General features: G+C 34.7%; 1 protein-coding gene and 1 long non-coding RNA gene across 2 annotated transcripts in view; one reads left to right on the top strand and one right to left on the bottom strand.

Moving 5' to 3' along the window:
* Positions 1–9,133, top strand: part of LOC126195673 (neural cell adhesion molecule 1-B-like) — a 57,822-nt gene extending 48,689 nt beyond the window's left edge. The window contains exon 8 of the mRNA XM_049934299.1: positions 5,598–9,133. Coding sequence (XP_049790256.1) covers positions 5,598–5,845 — 248 coding nt within the window. The 3' untranslated portion in view covers positions 5,846–9,133. The remainder of the gene's footprint in view (positions 1–5,597) is intronic.
* A 2,875-nt stretch (positions 9,134–12,008) lies between these two features.
* LOC126194906 (uncharacterized) lies at positions 12,009–14,157 on the bottom strand. The gene is made up of 3 exons (XR_007538525.1): positions 14,086–14,157; positions 13,552–13,671; positions 12,009–12,697 (listed from the first exon to the last, which is right to left on the bottom strand). It is a non-coding gene; the product is annotated as an uncharacterized LOC126194906 (long non-coding RNA).
* Positions 14,158–14,525: the final 368 nt, after the last annotated feature.

The following is a 14,525-nucleotide window of genomic DNA, read 5'->3' as shown; positions in this document are numbered from 1 at the left end:
GACCGGTCGCCATCCCCCACCCGGACGTACCTCATCCTTCTCTGGCTTCTGTAGGTAGGAAGAGATCCAAAATCTGTTCTTGGCTAGCCTTGAGAGGCATCTAGGTTCAGAAGTGATATATGCCAATAGCTCAACAGTTAACGTATGAACAGGCTTTGGACACACACATGCACGGTGCAGGGAACTCCACTCTCTGACAGATGGCTGCATTGACTTCACTGCTGAATTGATGTCCATCAAACTAGCCCTTAGCCATGTTTATTCTTGCACTGCAAGAGTCTCCTAATCTGTAGTGACTCCCTTAGCAGCCTTCATGCTATAGATTAGTGCTACTCTCCTCATTCACCGTTTACGGCTATACGGAATCTTGTTTCACCTCCATCAAGCTGGACAGCCACTCCTTTTCATTTGGAACTATGGCCATGTAGGAATTTTGGGGAATTAATGAGTTGACTGGTTGGCAAAGCTGGCCAGGAAATGGGTATGGCATCAGCCGCTGCAAGTCTGGAACTCAGAATGGTCTGCCCTGATCTCCACAAACAAACCAATGATAATAAGGAGACCATGATCATGGATTTCCACTGTACTGTTGGAAGGACAATCTGCAGACACCATTATTGATTCCAGATAATGTTTTATGTAAAGTTGTTTCTTTTATTATATTCTGGTTACACATCTGTGCTAGATAAGCTCTTACATATTAACTAGTGCAGCACATTTTTATTCTTAAGAAAGACATAATACCATCACTTAAGACTCTTACAAATATACCTGGGCAAGCAGATATGAGTTCACATAGATATGCCCTGAAGTTTCATGATTTATGCTGTCCTCATGCCACATCTCTATACATGTTTTGATTTGTTACTAGCTATCACAAAAATTAATTTTGCAGCGTGGGCAAATATAAGGGGTGCGGCAAATAGAAGTGGCCCAGAGAACAGAGTTCCAGGGAACAAAGAACTACAGCACAGAAAAGGAAATACAGTACTAACCTGACAACAGCAGATGTTGAAAGTGACCACCATTCATCTTTTGGCACTCTGGTCAGCAAATTGCTGAAGGCGAACTGAAGCCGGATTGCTGGAATTTCTGCAGTCTCATCTGAAATGTTCTGCTGCAGTTCTTGAAGACTATGACACTTGTTGCGATGCACATTAGACACAAATTAATCACACACTAACAAATGAAATGCCCTGAGTGGTCAGCTACGGGCATGATCAGACTGACCTCTGCTAGCAAATCTGTCAGGAATGAAGATTGTGTAAATGTGCTCCAAGGTTTGGTCAGCTGTATGGGCAGGAGCAACTGCTTCATCCTGTTGGAAGTAACTGTAGGTCTTTTCCTCCTATGTCATTGCTGCCACAAATTTACATCCAATAATATCCACTCATCTGGGGCACTTTTATTTGCCCCACCCACACTTTTCTACAGAGAAAAATCAAGCAATAAGTGAATTCCTTCTTTGAAAACCAGAAGATCCCATTTTCTATTTCTGTCTTCCATTTGCTTTTCATTGTTCTCCATTCCTTTCCTTTCCCGTTTAATTAGGTAGATGAATGGAAAAGGAGCAATACAATTCACACTTCACCATTATTCTGAGAAGCACATGTAACTTGCCTAACAGTACTGCTTTCTTACCTGAATAATACGGAGGAACAGTGTAGTAACAGTAAATTACCATGTTTTTGCCATTGTGTCTTGAAACAAGGCTAGTCAGTATGATTGCACTATTACTTGCAGCTAGTATGGTAAAACTCTGTGTGTATACTCTTCAATGATGCATACCTGTGGCTGAACTTTACTTACTATACTATTCAAAACCTTCTACTAATTGTGGTGTACAATGGTAGCAAACATAAAATGGTTCATGGATGTGCACAGCCATAGGGTTGGAGTCCCTGCTCAATTTGATACATACAAATATGAGTAACAGGTAAGCCAGGCATAAAGAGCGTTCAAAAATTTAATGCCCATACTGACAGATATGATGTTTCATTAAGAAATCTGGTGTCAAAAGTGCATTTTTAGTGTGTTAGGAGTTTTGAGGATGTCACTGGATGTGACTGAGAATGAAATAACATTAAATGTACTTCACTCCTTTATTGTTCTTGCAAATGTTACAATAAAAGTTGAAAATGAGCACCATTAACTTCATTGCACAGCTTGGATCAACAAAGTTGGGTGTCCTGCGTTTGATGGAAAGTGTGCTGTGTGTTCTGTATGTGTGCAGCCATTGCAAGAATTCTCACAACTAATTCATCCTCTGAGTACACAGGACTGAAAGTAGAAGTTTACGCTGCACATACTGGTTTTCAAGGTCTGTCACGGTGACATCATTCTGTAATCCCACTCTCCTTCTGATACAATGGGATACCCCATCCAATAATTTCAGCAGGTGCTCTTGTAAAAGCAGTCTGTAAACTGGCCACTGGAATCAAGGAGGCAACAAGTAGGGCCCAAGTAAGTAGTTGCCCACACTACAGATCCAAATGTTTACTGAAAATTGTCTGTAACGACTTCATCTGACTATATATGAGAGTTATGATAATTGTGCAGGCTTTCCTGTGTAAATTGAGTCTCATGGACCAATGAAAATGCTAGGATGTAACAATGCTTTCTTCCTCAGAGCAACTTTGGTGTAATGATGTTTGAAGAAAGTACTTTTTGCTTAGCTCCTTCTCAACTGATGTAATTAAGTTTCATGTGATCTTTGTGCTGACTCATTATGCATTTACAATACCTGGTTGCTTAACAAACTATTTTTATTGTTAGCTTGACTATAATATTTGTCACCTTGGGTATTGAATTTTTTACAATGAAATAATGTTAACTAAAACAATTGTTATCAAAGAACATGTGGAAATACCCCATAGTTCTACAGTTTTACAGATTATTATGGGTGAGCATAAGTTGTGACACAGACACACATACACACACACACACACACACACACACACACACACACACACACACACACACACACACACACGTACAAAATCACTTCATAAACCAATGTGTTTCTAGACTAGTGGATTTTAGGTGTAATTTTTTCTTTGTATCAAACAATGAGGAGCAGTGGGCTGACACTGCATCAGTTGCCACTGCAGCATGCTAAGTATTCAATCTGATTATTGTTACTAAAAGAAAAGACAAAATTCTATCTATCTATCTATATCCAAATCCCGCTCCAGCTACTGCCGGGTCTGGGTGCTGATGAGTCCTCCCCATTTGGCTCGGTCCTCCCACCACTTTTCTTCTTCCACTTGCTGCCAGGTCACACCTCCCCTTTCTACAGATATTCTCACTCCCATTTTCCACCGTGTTCTTGGGCGCCCTCTAGGTCTTTTCCCATCCATCTTTAGTTCTTCCATTATTTTGGGGAGTCTCTGCCCATGCATCCTCTTAACATGCCCATACCATCTTAATCTCTTTCTTTCAATTTCTTCTCTCATACTTTCTTGTGTGAGGTCCTTTCTAATCTCTACAGTCCTTACTCTGTCCATTCTTGTTTTTCCCTTAACTGCTCTGAGAAATTTCATTTCCCCTACTTGCAGTCGGCTCCAGCCCCTTTCTGTCATTGTCCATGTTTCTCCACCATAGGTGACAATAGGGATGTAACAATTCTTATACATAAGGAGTTTTGCTCTTTCTGAAACTTTTTTATTCCAAATCAGGTGTTTTATTGTTTGGTATAAATTGCCTCCCTTCTGTAACCTCCTATTAATTTCGTTAGTTATTCTTCCATCCCTAGATATTTCACTCCCTAAATAGGTGAAACTTTCTACTACTTTGAGGGGCTCTCCATTCAAGGTAATATTTCCGTTGATTCCTTTATCTCTTCCAAATACCATTACTTCACTCTTTATTTATTTTTAATCCATACCTTTTCATTATTTACTTCCACGCATCAAGCTGTAACTGTACATCTACCTCTTTACCACCCCATATTACCATATCATCTGCAAAAATCATCTTTTTGTCTTTTTCTTTTACTATATCTTTAACTGCCCTATTCATTCCCTCCATCACAACATTAAAAGTGCAGGAGATAGAATACTTCCTTGCTTAAGTCCTTCAAAGTATTCAGAGTTCCCCAATGGTGTTCTAATTCTACAATTGTTTCCTCTGTACATTGTCTTTATAACATTAATGTATCCATCTTCTATATCTATCTTCTTCATTTCTTCCCAGAGTCTTTCCCTGTCAACTGAGTCAAATGCCTTTTCTGTGTCTATAAAAACCATTATCACCCTTTTGTTATACTCCCAACTTTTTTCCATCAATTGACGGGTAGAAAATATCAGGTCGATCGTGCTTCTTCCTTTACTAAACCCATGCTGTTCTTCACTCAGCTCCTTTTCTATCTTTTCACTTATTTGATTTAGTAAAATTCTTTCAAAAATCTTGGCTGTATGACTCATAAGGGTTATTCCTATGTAGTTTTTACAAAGTCTTTTATTGCCTAACTTGAAGATGGGAACACTGTCTCCTGTTCTCCACTCGTCAGGTATTGTACTATTTCTCCACACACTTGATAGTACTCTATACAGCCACTGCATTTCCACTGGACCTGCTGCTCTTATCGTGTCCACTGATACTTCATCAGGTCCTGGGGCTTTCCCCCCATTCATCTTCTTCACAGCTTTTTCCATTTCTTCCCATGTAATTTGTCCTAATTCTGATTCCCAACTTCTCTCAATTTCTCCATTATTTGTTGTTTCCCCATGTACCTGCTCCTCAGCGTTTAACAGCTTCTTAAAATGTTCTTTCCAGAGATCTTTTATATTCCCTGGATCTTCAATAATATTACTCTCCTCTGTTTCCATCTTTACTGGTACTTCAGAAGCCTTCCTTTTATTTGTCATCATTTTATAGAGCATTTTTGATAGGAGGAAATTACCATTATTGCAGAATCACTGTGTTTTTAGTAATATATTGCGAAATTCTAATTTGGAATGCATGATATAGAGCAATCTGTTAGATTACATGTAGCATTGTTTGTGATAGTAGTCTTCAGCAGTATTTGATAAGTTATCAGTAGCAATAAACTAACACAAAAATTCAAAAATGCAACTTTCTAGCTTAGTTACTATATCAACATTAGTTATATTTCCATGATGACACCAGGCAACAGTACTGAGTGCCATAGTGTGTGACATAAATATTCATGTTAAAACATAATCAAAATGTCAGGAGTGCACACAAATGTAAAAATAATACTACCCAGTGTTCCAGTACTCCATCACTAAGCAGTGGAATCCCAAAACTCCTAGAAAATTAATTACTTAAACAATAATAAATGGATCCTGCCAAAATGACATGCAATGCTCTGAATACTGGTGATTAGCGGCAATTCCTTCTGTGAGACATTGTTATCCACAGAATAATAGAAAACTGGATGATATATCCTGTGTCATAAGTCAAAGCCAACATTAAATATGTACTCACTGCAAAAAGAAATATTTTAGACACAAAACAATCAAATTAAATATTCAGAAATGAGTTTTGCCTTAGTTGTTAAGTATTAACTGTTTTTTTTAAAAAACTGAATTGATATTTATTTAAACATCTTCTAAATTACTTTTTGTTCTTAGCTCCACCATACAAAATAGAGGGACTCATGCAGGATACAAAGTATACTGTAAGGTTGGCTGCCAGAAATGAAGCAGGTCTGAGTGACTACACCAAAGAGCATTCTGTAACAACAGTCTCCAGAAAAACTCTGCTTTCATCAAGTTCTGCACGAAGTATGCATTTAGTGCACGTCTCCTCATATCTCCTGGTGCTTTGCCACTTTCTTTCTAGAGTTGGCATATATATGAACATTTTTATTCAGCTGTGAACATTCCTCCAGGTGTTCATATGTGATATGTGAGAAAAAAAATTCGAGTGTGGCACTATAATGTTGAAATAGGGAAGCAAGCTGGTAAAGATAAAGATGTTTCTGTACTGCAGAGTTTCACTGTTGAATAATATTTGATGATTAATTCCTGAAACTCAATGATGGCAGTGTTTCAGTTTTTGTAGCTGTAATTGGTTTCACTAGTAAAAAACTCAGCTCTATACTTTAATTTCCTTAGAATTCAAATAATGATCTATCTCTTACTCTTATTTATTTTAAAAAGGCAGCTAAAATTGTGTTGTTGGATAGTTCAAAAATGAAAATTAAAGTTGTGAAGTTATGGTATAAAACTGACCACTGCAGCAAATAAAAGACTGCACTAAAATCAAGAATTTTTCATAGATTTACACTCTTATGAGAAAAAAACACACATTTTTCTCCTAGTGTGACTTCATATAAATTTTTTTTTCCTTTAATTGTGCAAATTGTGCTCTTCATTGAGGTTCTGTACTCAATGATTTTATTGACATCAGCTCGCTATAATGATGAAAGTGGAATGCACTTAATTTCATCTTGTGTCTTGCTTTAGCTACGGTTTAACATGTGCCAAATGCAAATAATTTGTTGAAGAAAGAAATTTATGATGTTGTTTGAAAAAAAATAAATGAGAGGGACTAACACTTCACTTATTTTGTACCATAAAATTTTGTCTGTAAAAATTAATTAAAGAAGAATTTATTTACCAAAGGTACTGCTTGTAAGTAAACTTATATTTAAATTAGATATTCAAATACATTTTATTTGTCTACAAAATTTAGTATTTGATTCTGAAGTTTTGATTGATGATATCTTTAAGTATTTGTGCTGTGATTAGACAAGATATACATTATTATTCACTGTAAATGGCTGTAACATTTCAGTTTAGTTTTCTTATATTATGAAACTTACCTTGTTGTATCCAGAGAAGCTGAAATAGATCTCTGAGCTAGGGGGAACATTTTCCATTCTTTTAATAAGTTAACTCTCTGAATTTATTTATACTCTGATTCATACTCCCAAGGGGACCTTACACTGTGGCACTCCCAGAGTTTATTCATATTTACAAGATTTGAAGATCAGAGATCAGACATCAATTTCCTAAAGCACTAAAACACACTTCACAAGAAAAACTGAAAAAAAAGTCATGGCACCTTTAAAGATTAGAAGTTCCAGAACTCATTAAGTACAAAAAAATTTATACTTAATTAACAAATTTGTCTGTAACTCAACATGCTGCAAAACAGATTGTAATAAAAAAAATTGCTGGTTCAAATATCAGTAGCATCAAACTTTTCTTTTACTTCTTAAAAATTCCATACCTATTAACAAAGGGAAATGATAATTAACAAATACTGAATCATAAATTTCAATAAAAGTAACATTTTTTCTTTTTAATTACCATTTGCATGAAAATTTGAGCATTCACAATAAATTAAAATCTGGCACAAAAATGAGAAAGATCAAATATTTTTTTTATTTCTAACGGATGAACAGTGTTATTAACGTATACATTTTTTTCACTTAAAAAGAAAGCAGATCTGTATTAAATTTTAGTTTATTTTCATATGATTAATAATTAAAAAGATATGACAAGTAATTAATAGAAAAATGTTACTTTATTAAAAATTTGTAAATCAATATTTGTTTATTAACATTTCTATTTGATAACAAATATGAAATTGTAAAGCAGTAAAAAAGTATTATGCTAATAGGAAGATAGTGGCTTCATGATTACAATCCAACTATGCATTGTGCTTTCTTTCCACTACTGAAGAATTTGTTAACACATTACAAGTATTTTGTATTTAACAGCACTCAGAAATCTTCTAATCTTGAAAGGTAATTTTGTGAGGTTTTTTTAATTGGAATTGTGCCATACTTCTTTAGGAAACTGACATCCGGGCACTGAACCTCAACTCATATAAGTATGAACAAAATTGGAGAATCTCCTTTTGTCAGACCTTGTGAAACTAGTTTAACTATATAAGCACAGGGAAATTTATGTAGATATTAAGAAATGTTGAATGTGTTCCTGTGCATATGCTTGCATATACTATCTGCTTTGATGTATATTTTAAATGAGTGAAATGATATACCTGATTCAACAGGTGAGCTAGAGGCAAATGGATGTACATTAAAAATTCTGCAGTTTACAGTGTCCATGTTTGTTCTGATCAGAAATTTTATGTGTGAGTAATGCCATATGGAAAACAAATATATCATCTTGTGTGTTATACTTAACACATCAAAAGGGCACTAAAAGATAGTTTCAGTTTGTCTCACATTTTATGGAAAAATAACATTGATGTTGCAGTGATTGCCTATTATTATTGTTAAATGGTGTATATAGATATATATATATAAATGAATATAATACTTAATTTATTATCAAGTCAGAGTCAACTGTCTGCTGCATTTACATGGCAAAGAGCATCCACTCAATATTTGTTATTTACTTAACAATTGTTTTCCATAATACAAAAAGGAAGGATGATGTCAGAAACTAAACAGTCCTTATGCTATTGTACTATCTGTGATCTTAGAGAAATGAAGTAAATACTAAAAAAGTTCTAAATTACAATACATTAATTTATTCACAAATCTGAAAATATGGTAAATTTTGAACCAGATAAGCATCTTCTCTCACAAAACACATTTAGCATTTATATTTTCTGTGTCTGGAAATAATAAAGATACAGTCAGTTATCTCTCTGAACAAAATAACAAACAGCAAATTTTATATCAGGTTGTGTTTTCTCTTCTGAAATCTGTTTTCATCAATACTGTTTTAGTTGTGTATAAATCAATAGCATTTAAAAATAATACTGTGTATTCACAGCATTTTTGAGCATTTCATCGATTTCATAAACTTTATACGTTCACAGTTCTTCCAAAAAATTTAATTTTAAGAATATATATTGTTATAAATAAACTGGTATTCATAGAAGTGAAACATGTACTAATGTTCTCTATATCACGGGGAAGTGTAAAAATTCCTAGATGACAGGTTGTGCAATTGCTCACAATTTTCAACACGTTGCTTTATTCAGTCAAAAAGTTTTAAGTATTTATAACTATCTTAAGTAATCTTAAAACATATGTAGCAAACAGTTTAACAAAAATCTGAGGAATTATTTCTTCCATGATCATTCCATTACTGTTGAATTTGTAAAATATATAAGAATAACTCTTTATTTTTTAACTGTAAATATTGTAAAAATCTGCAGTCCTTCTTTGCCTTATTGTTTAATGTCCATTTATGAATAAATATGTTTGGATAATAGTAAGTGACTGATTATTCTAATATTATAACCTCCCCCCCCCCCCCCAATTGCTTTCCAAGTATGCTGTAAACTCTGTTGAATCATAAGCACTTTCTTTAATTTTATCCTGTGAATGATAAATGGTTGGACATGTTGCCACAAAATCAGTATAAAAACATGAAATCTGAATCTTTTTCACAGCTTCCTATAATTATTTTTATTATTATTGTGTACCAACCAATGAAATAATGAAGAAATATGTTGCTGCAATTTCATTTCTCAAATTACATCCAATTTTGTGGAATTATTTATTTGAAATATGATATTTGAAGAAGATCCCCATTAAACTGGATTCACAACTTCACAATAACTAAAGAAAATAGTCTTCCATCATTATCTTGATGCCGATGACTTTAAGTGTCCAATAACAATGTTATTTATTCAATGATTTCTGAAAAACTTACCATCTTGTACGTCTAAAGCAAGTCAATAAGATTCAACTGATTGAAGGTCCTTTACATAAAGTCTGAACCATGCTAATTTTGAACACTTGTTGTCTGTCTGATGTATGGAAGGAGAATGTATACATGAATTTTCATCTTTCCCTTGTCCAATCACACAGTCATTCACCAAGTGTTAAGTTTTGAAGACCTGGCTTACTGTCTTAGATTATCTCCCTCTAACTACTGTGTCACATCCAGACACCTTCTTGTGAGATCAGAAAGGCATATTCACAGAATGACAAGATGCAGTACCAAAGATTTCTGTCAGTCCCAGGAGAACTACTCTCTGCAAGAATCTTAGGTGTCTCTGTAATATACCAGATGGAACAAGTGAGTAGAAATAGCTGATGCAAAGTTACAGGGGCAATCAAGTTTGCACTGCAATACACTTTCACAGTCTCGAGGGAAACATTGCTGTGCTCCATGCACTGGCAATGTTAAACGTATTTCAGCTGCCATATGACAGACTGCCTATATGTACTAAAAAATTTCTTCTCCCACTGGAAAATGTTTCTAAATCCCTGTATTGTAGTTTTATTAGCAATGATGCTTAATTTGCTGCTCCTGTATCATCACTACATCCATTTGCATCCACAGCCCTGGCCAATAGTTGCACCAGTGGTTGATCTGGTAGGTCGCAGAATGAAAGTCTCTAGCAGATTACAACTGTGTGCCACACCGGCACTTGAATCCACTCAGTAAGAGCATTTGCTGTGGAAGGCATGATTTCAAGTAAGTTCTAGTCCTTGTCTGGTACACAATTTTCTGCTTTAAAGTGGAAAAATACATTCTGAAAAAAATCCTTTCTTCCCGGAGAGTTTGTTAGTTTGATAAGGCATGCAGGAGAGTTTCTGTGAAATTTGGAAAGTACTGACAGAAGTGAAGCTGTGAAGGTGGGTCATGAGTCATGCCTGCATTGCTCGGTTGGTAACAGTATTTTCAATGAAAGCAAGATTTCAGATTTGAGCCACAGTTGAGTATACTGCTTTCACTCACCAGAGTGTTTCAAAATGATGCACACACTGCAGCAGAGTGAAGGACTCACTCGAAGGACTCACTCTATGTCCCAGAATATTGGGACACTTATTATTTATTTACCATTTGATATTACAAGGGCATTCAATGACAGCAGATGTACATCATGGACATACATCTATAATACATCAAAACTAGAACTACCAGAACATATTTTGCACCTAAAACTGCCGATTCAAAAGTGGAATTTATCTTTATAAAGTTAAAATAAGAATAATTAAATACTTTTTCTCGAATTTAATTTTTTTTCCATTTATTACAAACAAGATAGAATTTTTAGACACATTTTATCTAATTAACAAACACAATTTTTATTGCAAATTGTTTTAGTAAAGAAGCTGACATATTTATTGTATACTCATTATTATAAAATTAATTACTGTAATATTTTTTGTAGTGCACTTATAGTCATGAAATCTGTTTGCCAAATCCACATACTGCAACGTATTTGTAAAATACTGCCAGACTTTTTCTTCAGTTTATTTGCACTCACTAATGTGAATTACACATCTTTAGTAGCAGGAACTACATACCACATCCTTAGTTATGTCCTTTGAACAAGAACCACACACTCACTGTTTGCACTTTTTACAGATGTAACTTGTCTTATTCCTACACTTCTTCATTTGACATTGTCTCCTCATTTTATTTCCTTCCGCAGAGTTTCCAGAGTCAGCTTCTGTTTACGCCAAGTTAGTTTTTGAGTCCATGTACCCCATATGAAGCTCCTCTGCTAGCTTCAGGATATAATTTTTATGAGTGATCTTCATCCCTGTTACTTTCTTTAAAATGATCCGTGAATTGATAGCTGCCAAGTCAAGAATATTATAAAATACATGAACTGGCCATCTACGAGTACCAGCTCGAATAGTGTATTTTCTTGCCATTTGATCCACCAAATCAACACCATAGGTTGTATTGTTGTAGCAATCTATTGTTTTTTTTTTTTTTTTTTTTTTTTTTTTTTTTTTTTTTTTTTTTTTTTCTTCCAGATCAGTTTAAAGTTCATCTTCTGAATGCAAAGTGCTATACAAAAGCACGTTCTTGTTTCATATACCTTGATATACGATAAGAGTGCCACTGGAATGTTTGAGGAGATCTGAATCAAGAGATCTGAGTCATAAATATTAGCCTTCATTGCCTTCACAGCATTAAGTATTCCTCTTCTTGATCATCTAATTGTTCCAACAGGCTCTATCAACTTCATTACTACACTTTCAGGACGAGTCTGGTCACATGATTTGTGGTAGTCTTTTCCTAAATAAGGGAAACCATTGCACAGAAACCTTGAGTCAATGTTGACAAGAAGCCAATATTTTATACCAAATTTATCTGGTTTGTTTGGTATGTACTGTGAGAATTGAAACCTTGTTTTGCTTGGAAAAAGCTGTTCATCAGCAGTCAGGTTTTCACCGGGAATATAGGTTGAATAGGAATTTTCAATAAATTTGCTCCAAACTTTTGATACTAAAGCTAATTTATCTGTCTTCATACATTCTGATCTTTGGTTTCTAATGCTGAAGCTCAAAAATCTTAGAATTTCTTGAAAGCAGTTTCTCCCCATAGTATCACTGAAGATAGGTGGGCCCCACTTTTTAGACCAGAGTTCATCAACTTTAATACGATTGGCTCCAAGAACACCATGAGCACAAAATAGAGCAATAAGAGCCTCCAGTTTCTCCAAACTTACAGTCCACAATTCATTTCATAGAACACATTTTGCCTCCATTTTGTACAGTGTTTTATGTCTTTCCGTATTGATTCATCAATAAACAGACACAATGTGCTCACTACATTGGCATCAGAAACATGCCACATTGAAAATGGTGTAGGTCTTGGATTTTCTGTCATGATGTTACGACTTGCCAATCTGCCAGATGTGGTCTTTCCAAACTCTGCTACAGTCCACTCCATAATGCCATCAGTACACAGCAACATATTTTGTGGTCCTGGTAGGCGTATGTTGATCTGTCCCTTCTGATATCTTCTTTTATGTGATACATTTTCTGCTGCTGTAATAGAACAATAGAAAACTTCAAGTTATAAATGTCTGTTCAGAGTAATTGTCATCTAAATCCTGAATTTTACATGAAAGTTGAATTTTGAAATGTAAATAACGCATTTCATAATTATTATTAACCTAGCTGAACAACTACATTTTCAGTATAATCTGAATCACTGCTTCCAGAGTGATCATTTGGATGACAGTAATCCTCATCCACATCTTCTCTTAAGTCTTCTGCATCTAGGTCACATTCTGCTTCAGACTTATCATCTGGAATATCATATAAGAAAGCGAACAATTCTGCATCGGTAAGTGACAGAGATCTACAAGCCATGATTACTATGTTGCTACGACCTAATGAATGACAATATGCCTGGAGATGCAAAGACAAGCAATGGGCATAAGTAAATTAAAAGAGTTTCATTATTATGCATATTATTGTTATTTAGAGACTGATTGTTAACAGATTTAATCTCAACCAGAGGAAGAAGTACATGTTAAGACATTTTAATACAATAATCAGTACAGCAGTCAAAATGACCGCTCTTGGGGTTCTAATTATACTTGTTAACAATGTCCTAACCATTTTTCCAAAAATAAATATATTTAGTATGAGTGGCTCTGACCTTTAATCTGGAAAAGTCACTGAAGCTCATTGCAATATAACAAAAACTTTCTAAAGTTAATATATAAATGAGATGGCATCTGTATGTATATTCTCATATAATTATTTTGCTGCTGATGCTGATGGAAGAAATCTTGTGGCTGCTTTGTGTCAGTACTCTCTTTTTCTTCTTCTCAATAAACTTCAAAATGCTTTAATCAATAATGTACCCCATGACAATGTATTTTGAGACTCACCACTTATTTTGGTATTTCCGTCATAAATATGTCAGCACACCTCTCTTTGCATCCTTTCAGTTTCACAACTCCTCAGAGTGGACAAATTACATTTGCCTTTCTTTATTTATTTGAAAACAGCTGAAAACGAGACAACTGCAGAGATAAAACTGCTCGAAGGAGCACCTAATCAATAATAAAGATTTCTTTACAAAAGAAAGGATGAAAAAATTACATAAAACCATGAGATAGAAAGAGTTATTTCACAGTCTGGGAAGGTGTGATATATTACAATATATGTATGCATGTTAATAAATACACGTAATGGTTATGTAATAATTAGCAGCAGAAACTGACATGGTTGAAAAAATATGATGACAGAAGCAAAAACTTCGGTCCACACACTAGACACTGGCTAGATAGTTGTGAATGTGTGGTTACTAAACACAACTGACTTCAGTGTGACATATGTTCTAGTTAGTCCAAACTTTTTTGAAATGTGACCTTTTAATTAAATCTTCATCTAACAGGATTCAAATTTAAGCCATGGCTTACCTTAACAAGACACACATTATGGTTTCACCACATTACATGTCACAATTTACAGAACATTCATACCCATTAAAGCAGATGTTCCACACATTGTACTAGGACTTGGATACAATACTGCACACATCTCAATGGTGAATTGCAAATTCTTTGAAAAATCCTTCGGAAATTCTGTAAATCCACAACCACAGGAGATTAGTGACATGTGAGCCCAATTAAGTGCAGACTTAATCAAAACATTTACATTTCAAACACATTTGTACTCTCTAATACATCATACTGAATTCAGTGGCCATTCATAATCATACATTTGAAATTATTTTGCCAATGAATTGTTTGCACATTCATGTTCATGAGAACGTTCTTGTTACTGCACTATCCAGTCACATTATTGTGACCACCTGTCAAAAACCTAAATAAAAACCATTTTCAGTGCATGCCACTGT

Source organism: Schistocerca nitens, chromosome 7 (genome assembly GCF_023898315.1).
Source record: "Schistocerca nitens isolate TAMUIC-IGC-003100 chromosome 7, iqSchNite1.1, whole genome shotgun sequence".
Lineage (NCBI taxonomy): Eukaryota > Metazoa > Arthropoda > Insecta > Orthoptera > Acrididae > Schistocerca > Schistocerca nitens.
Note: the sequence above shows the minus strand (reverse complement) of the source record. Positions and strands in the feature narration are given on the sequence as shown.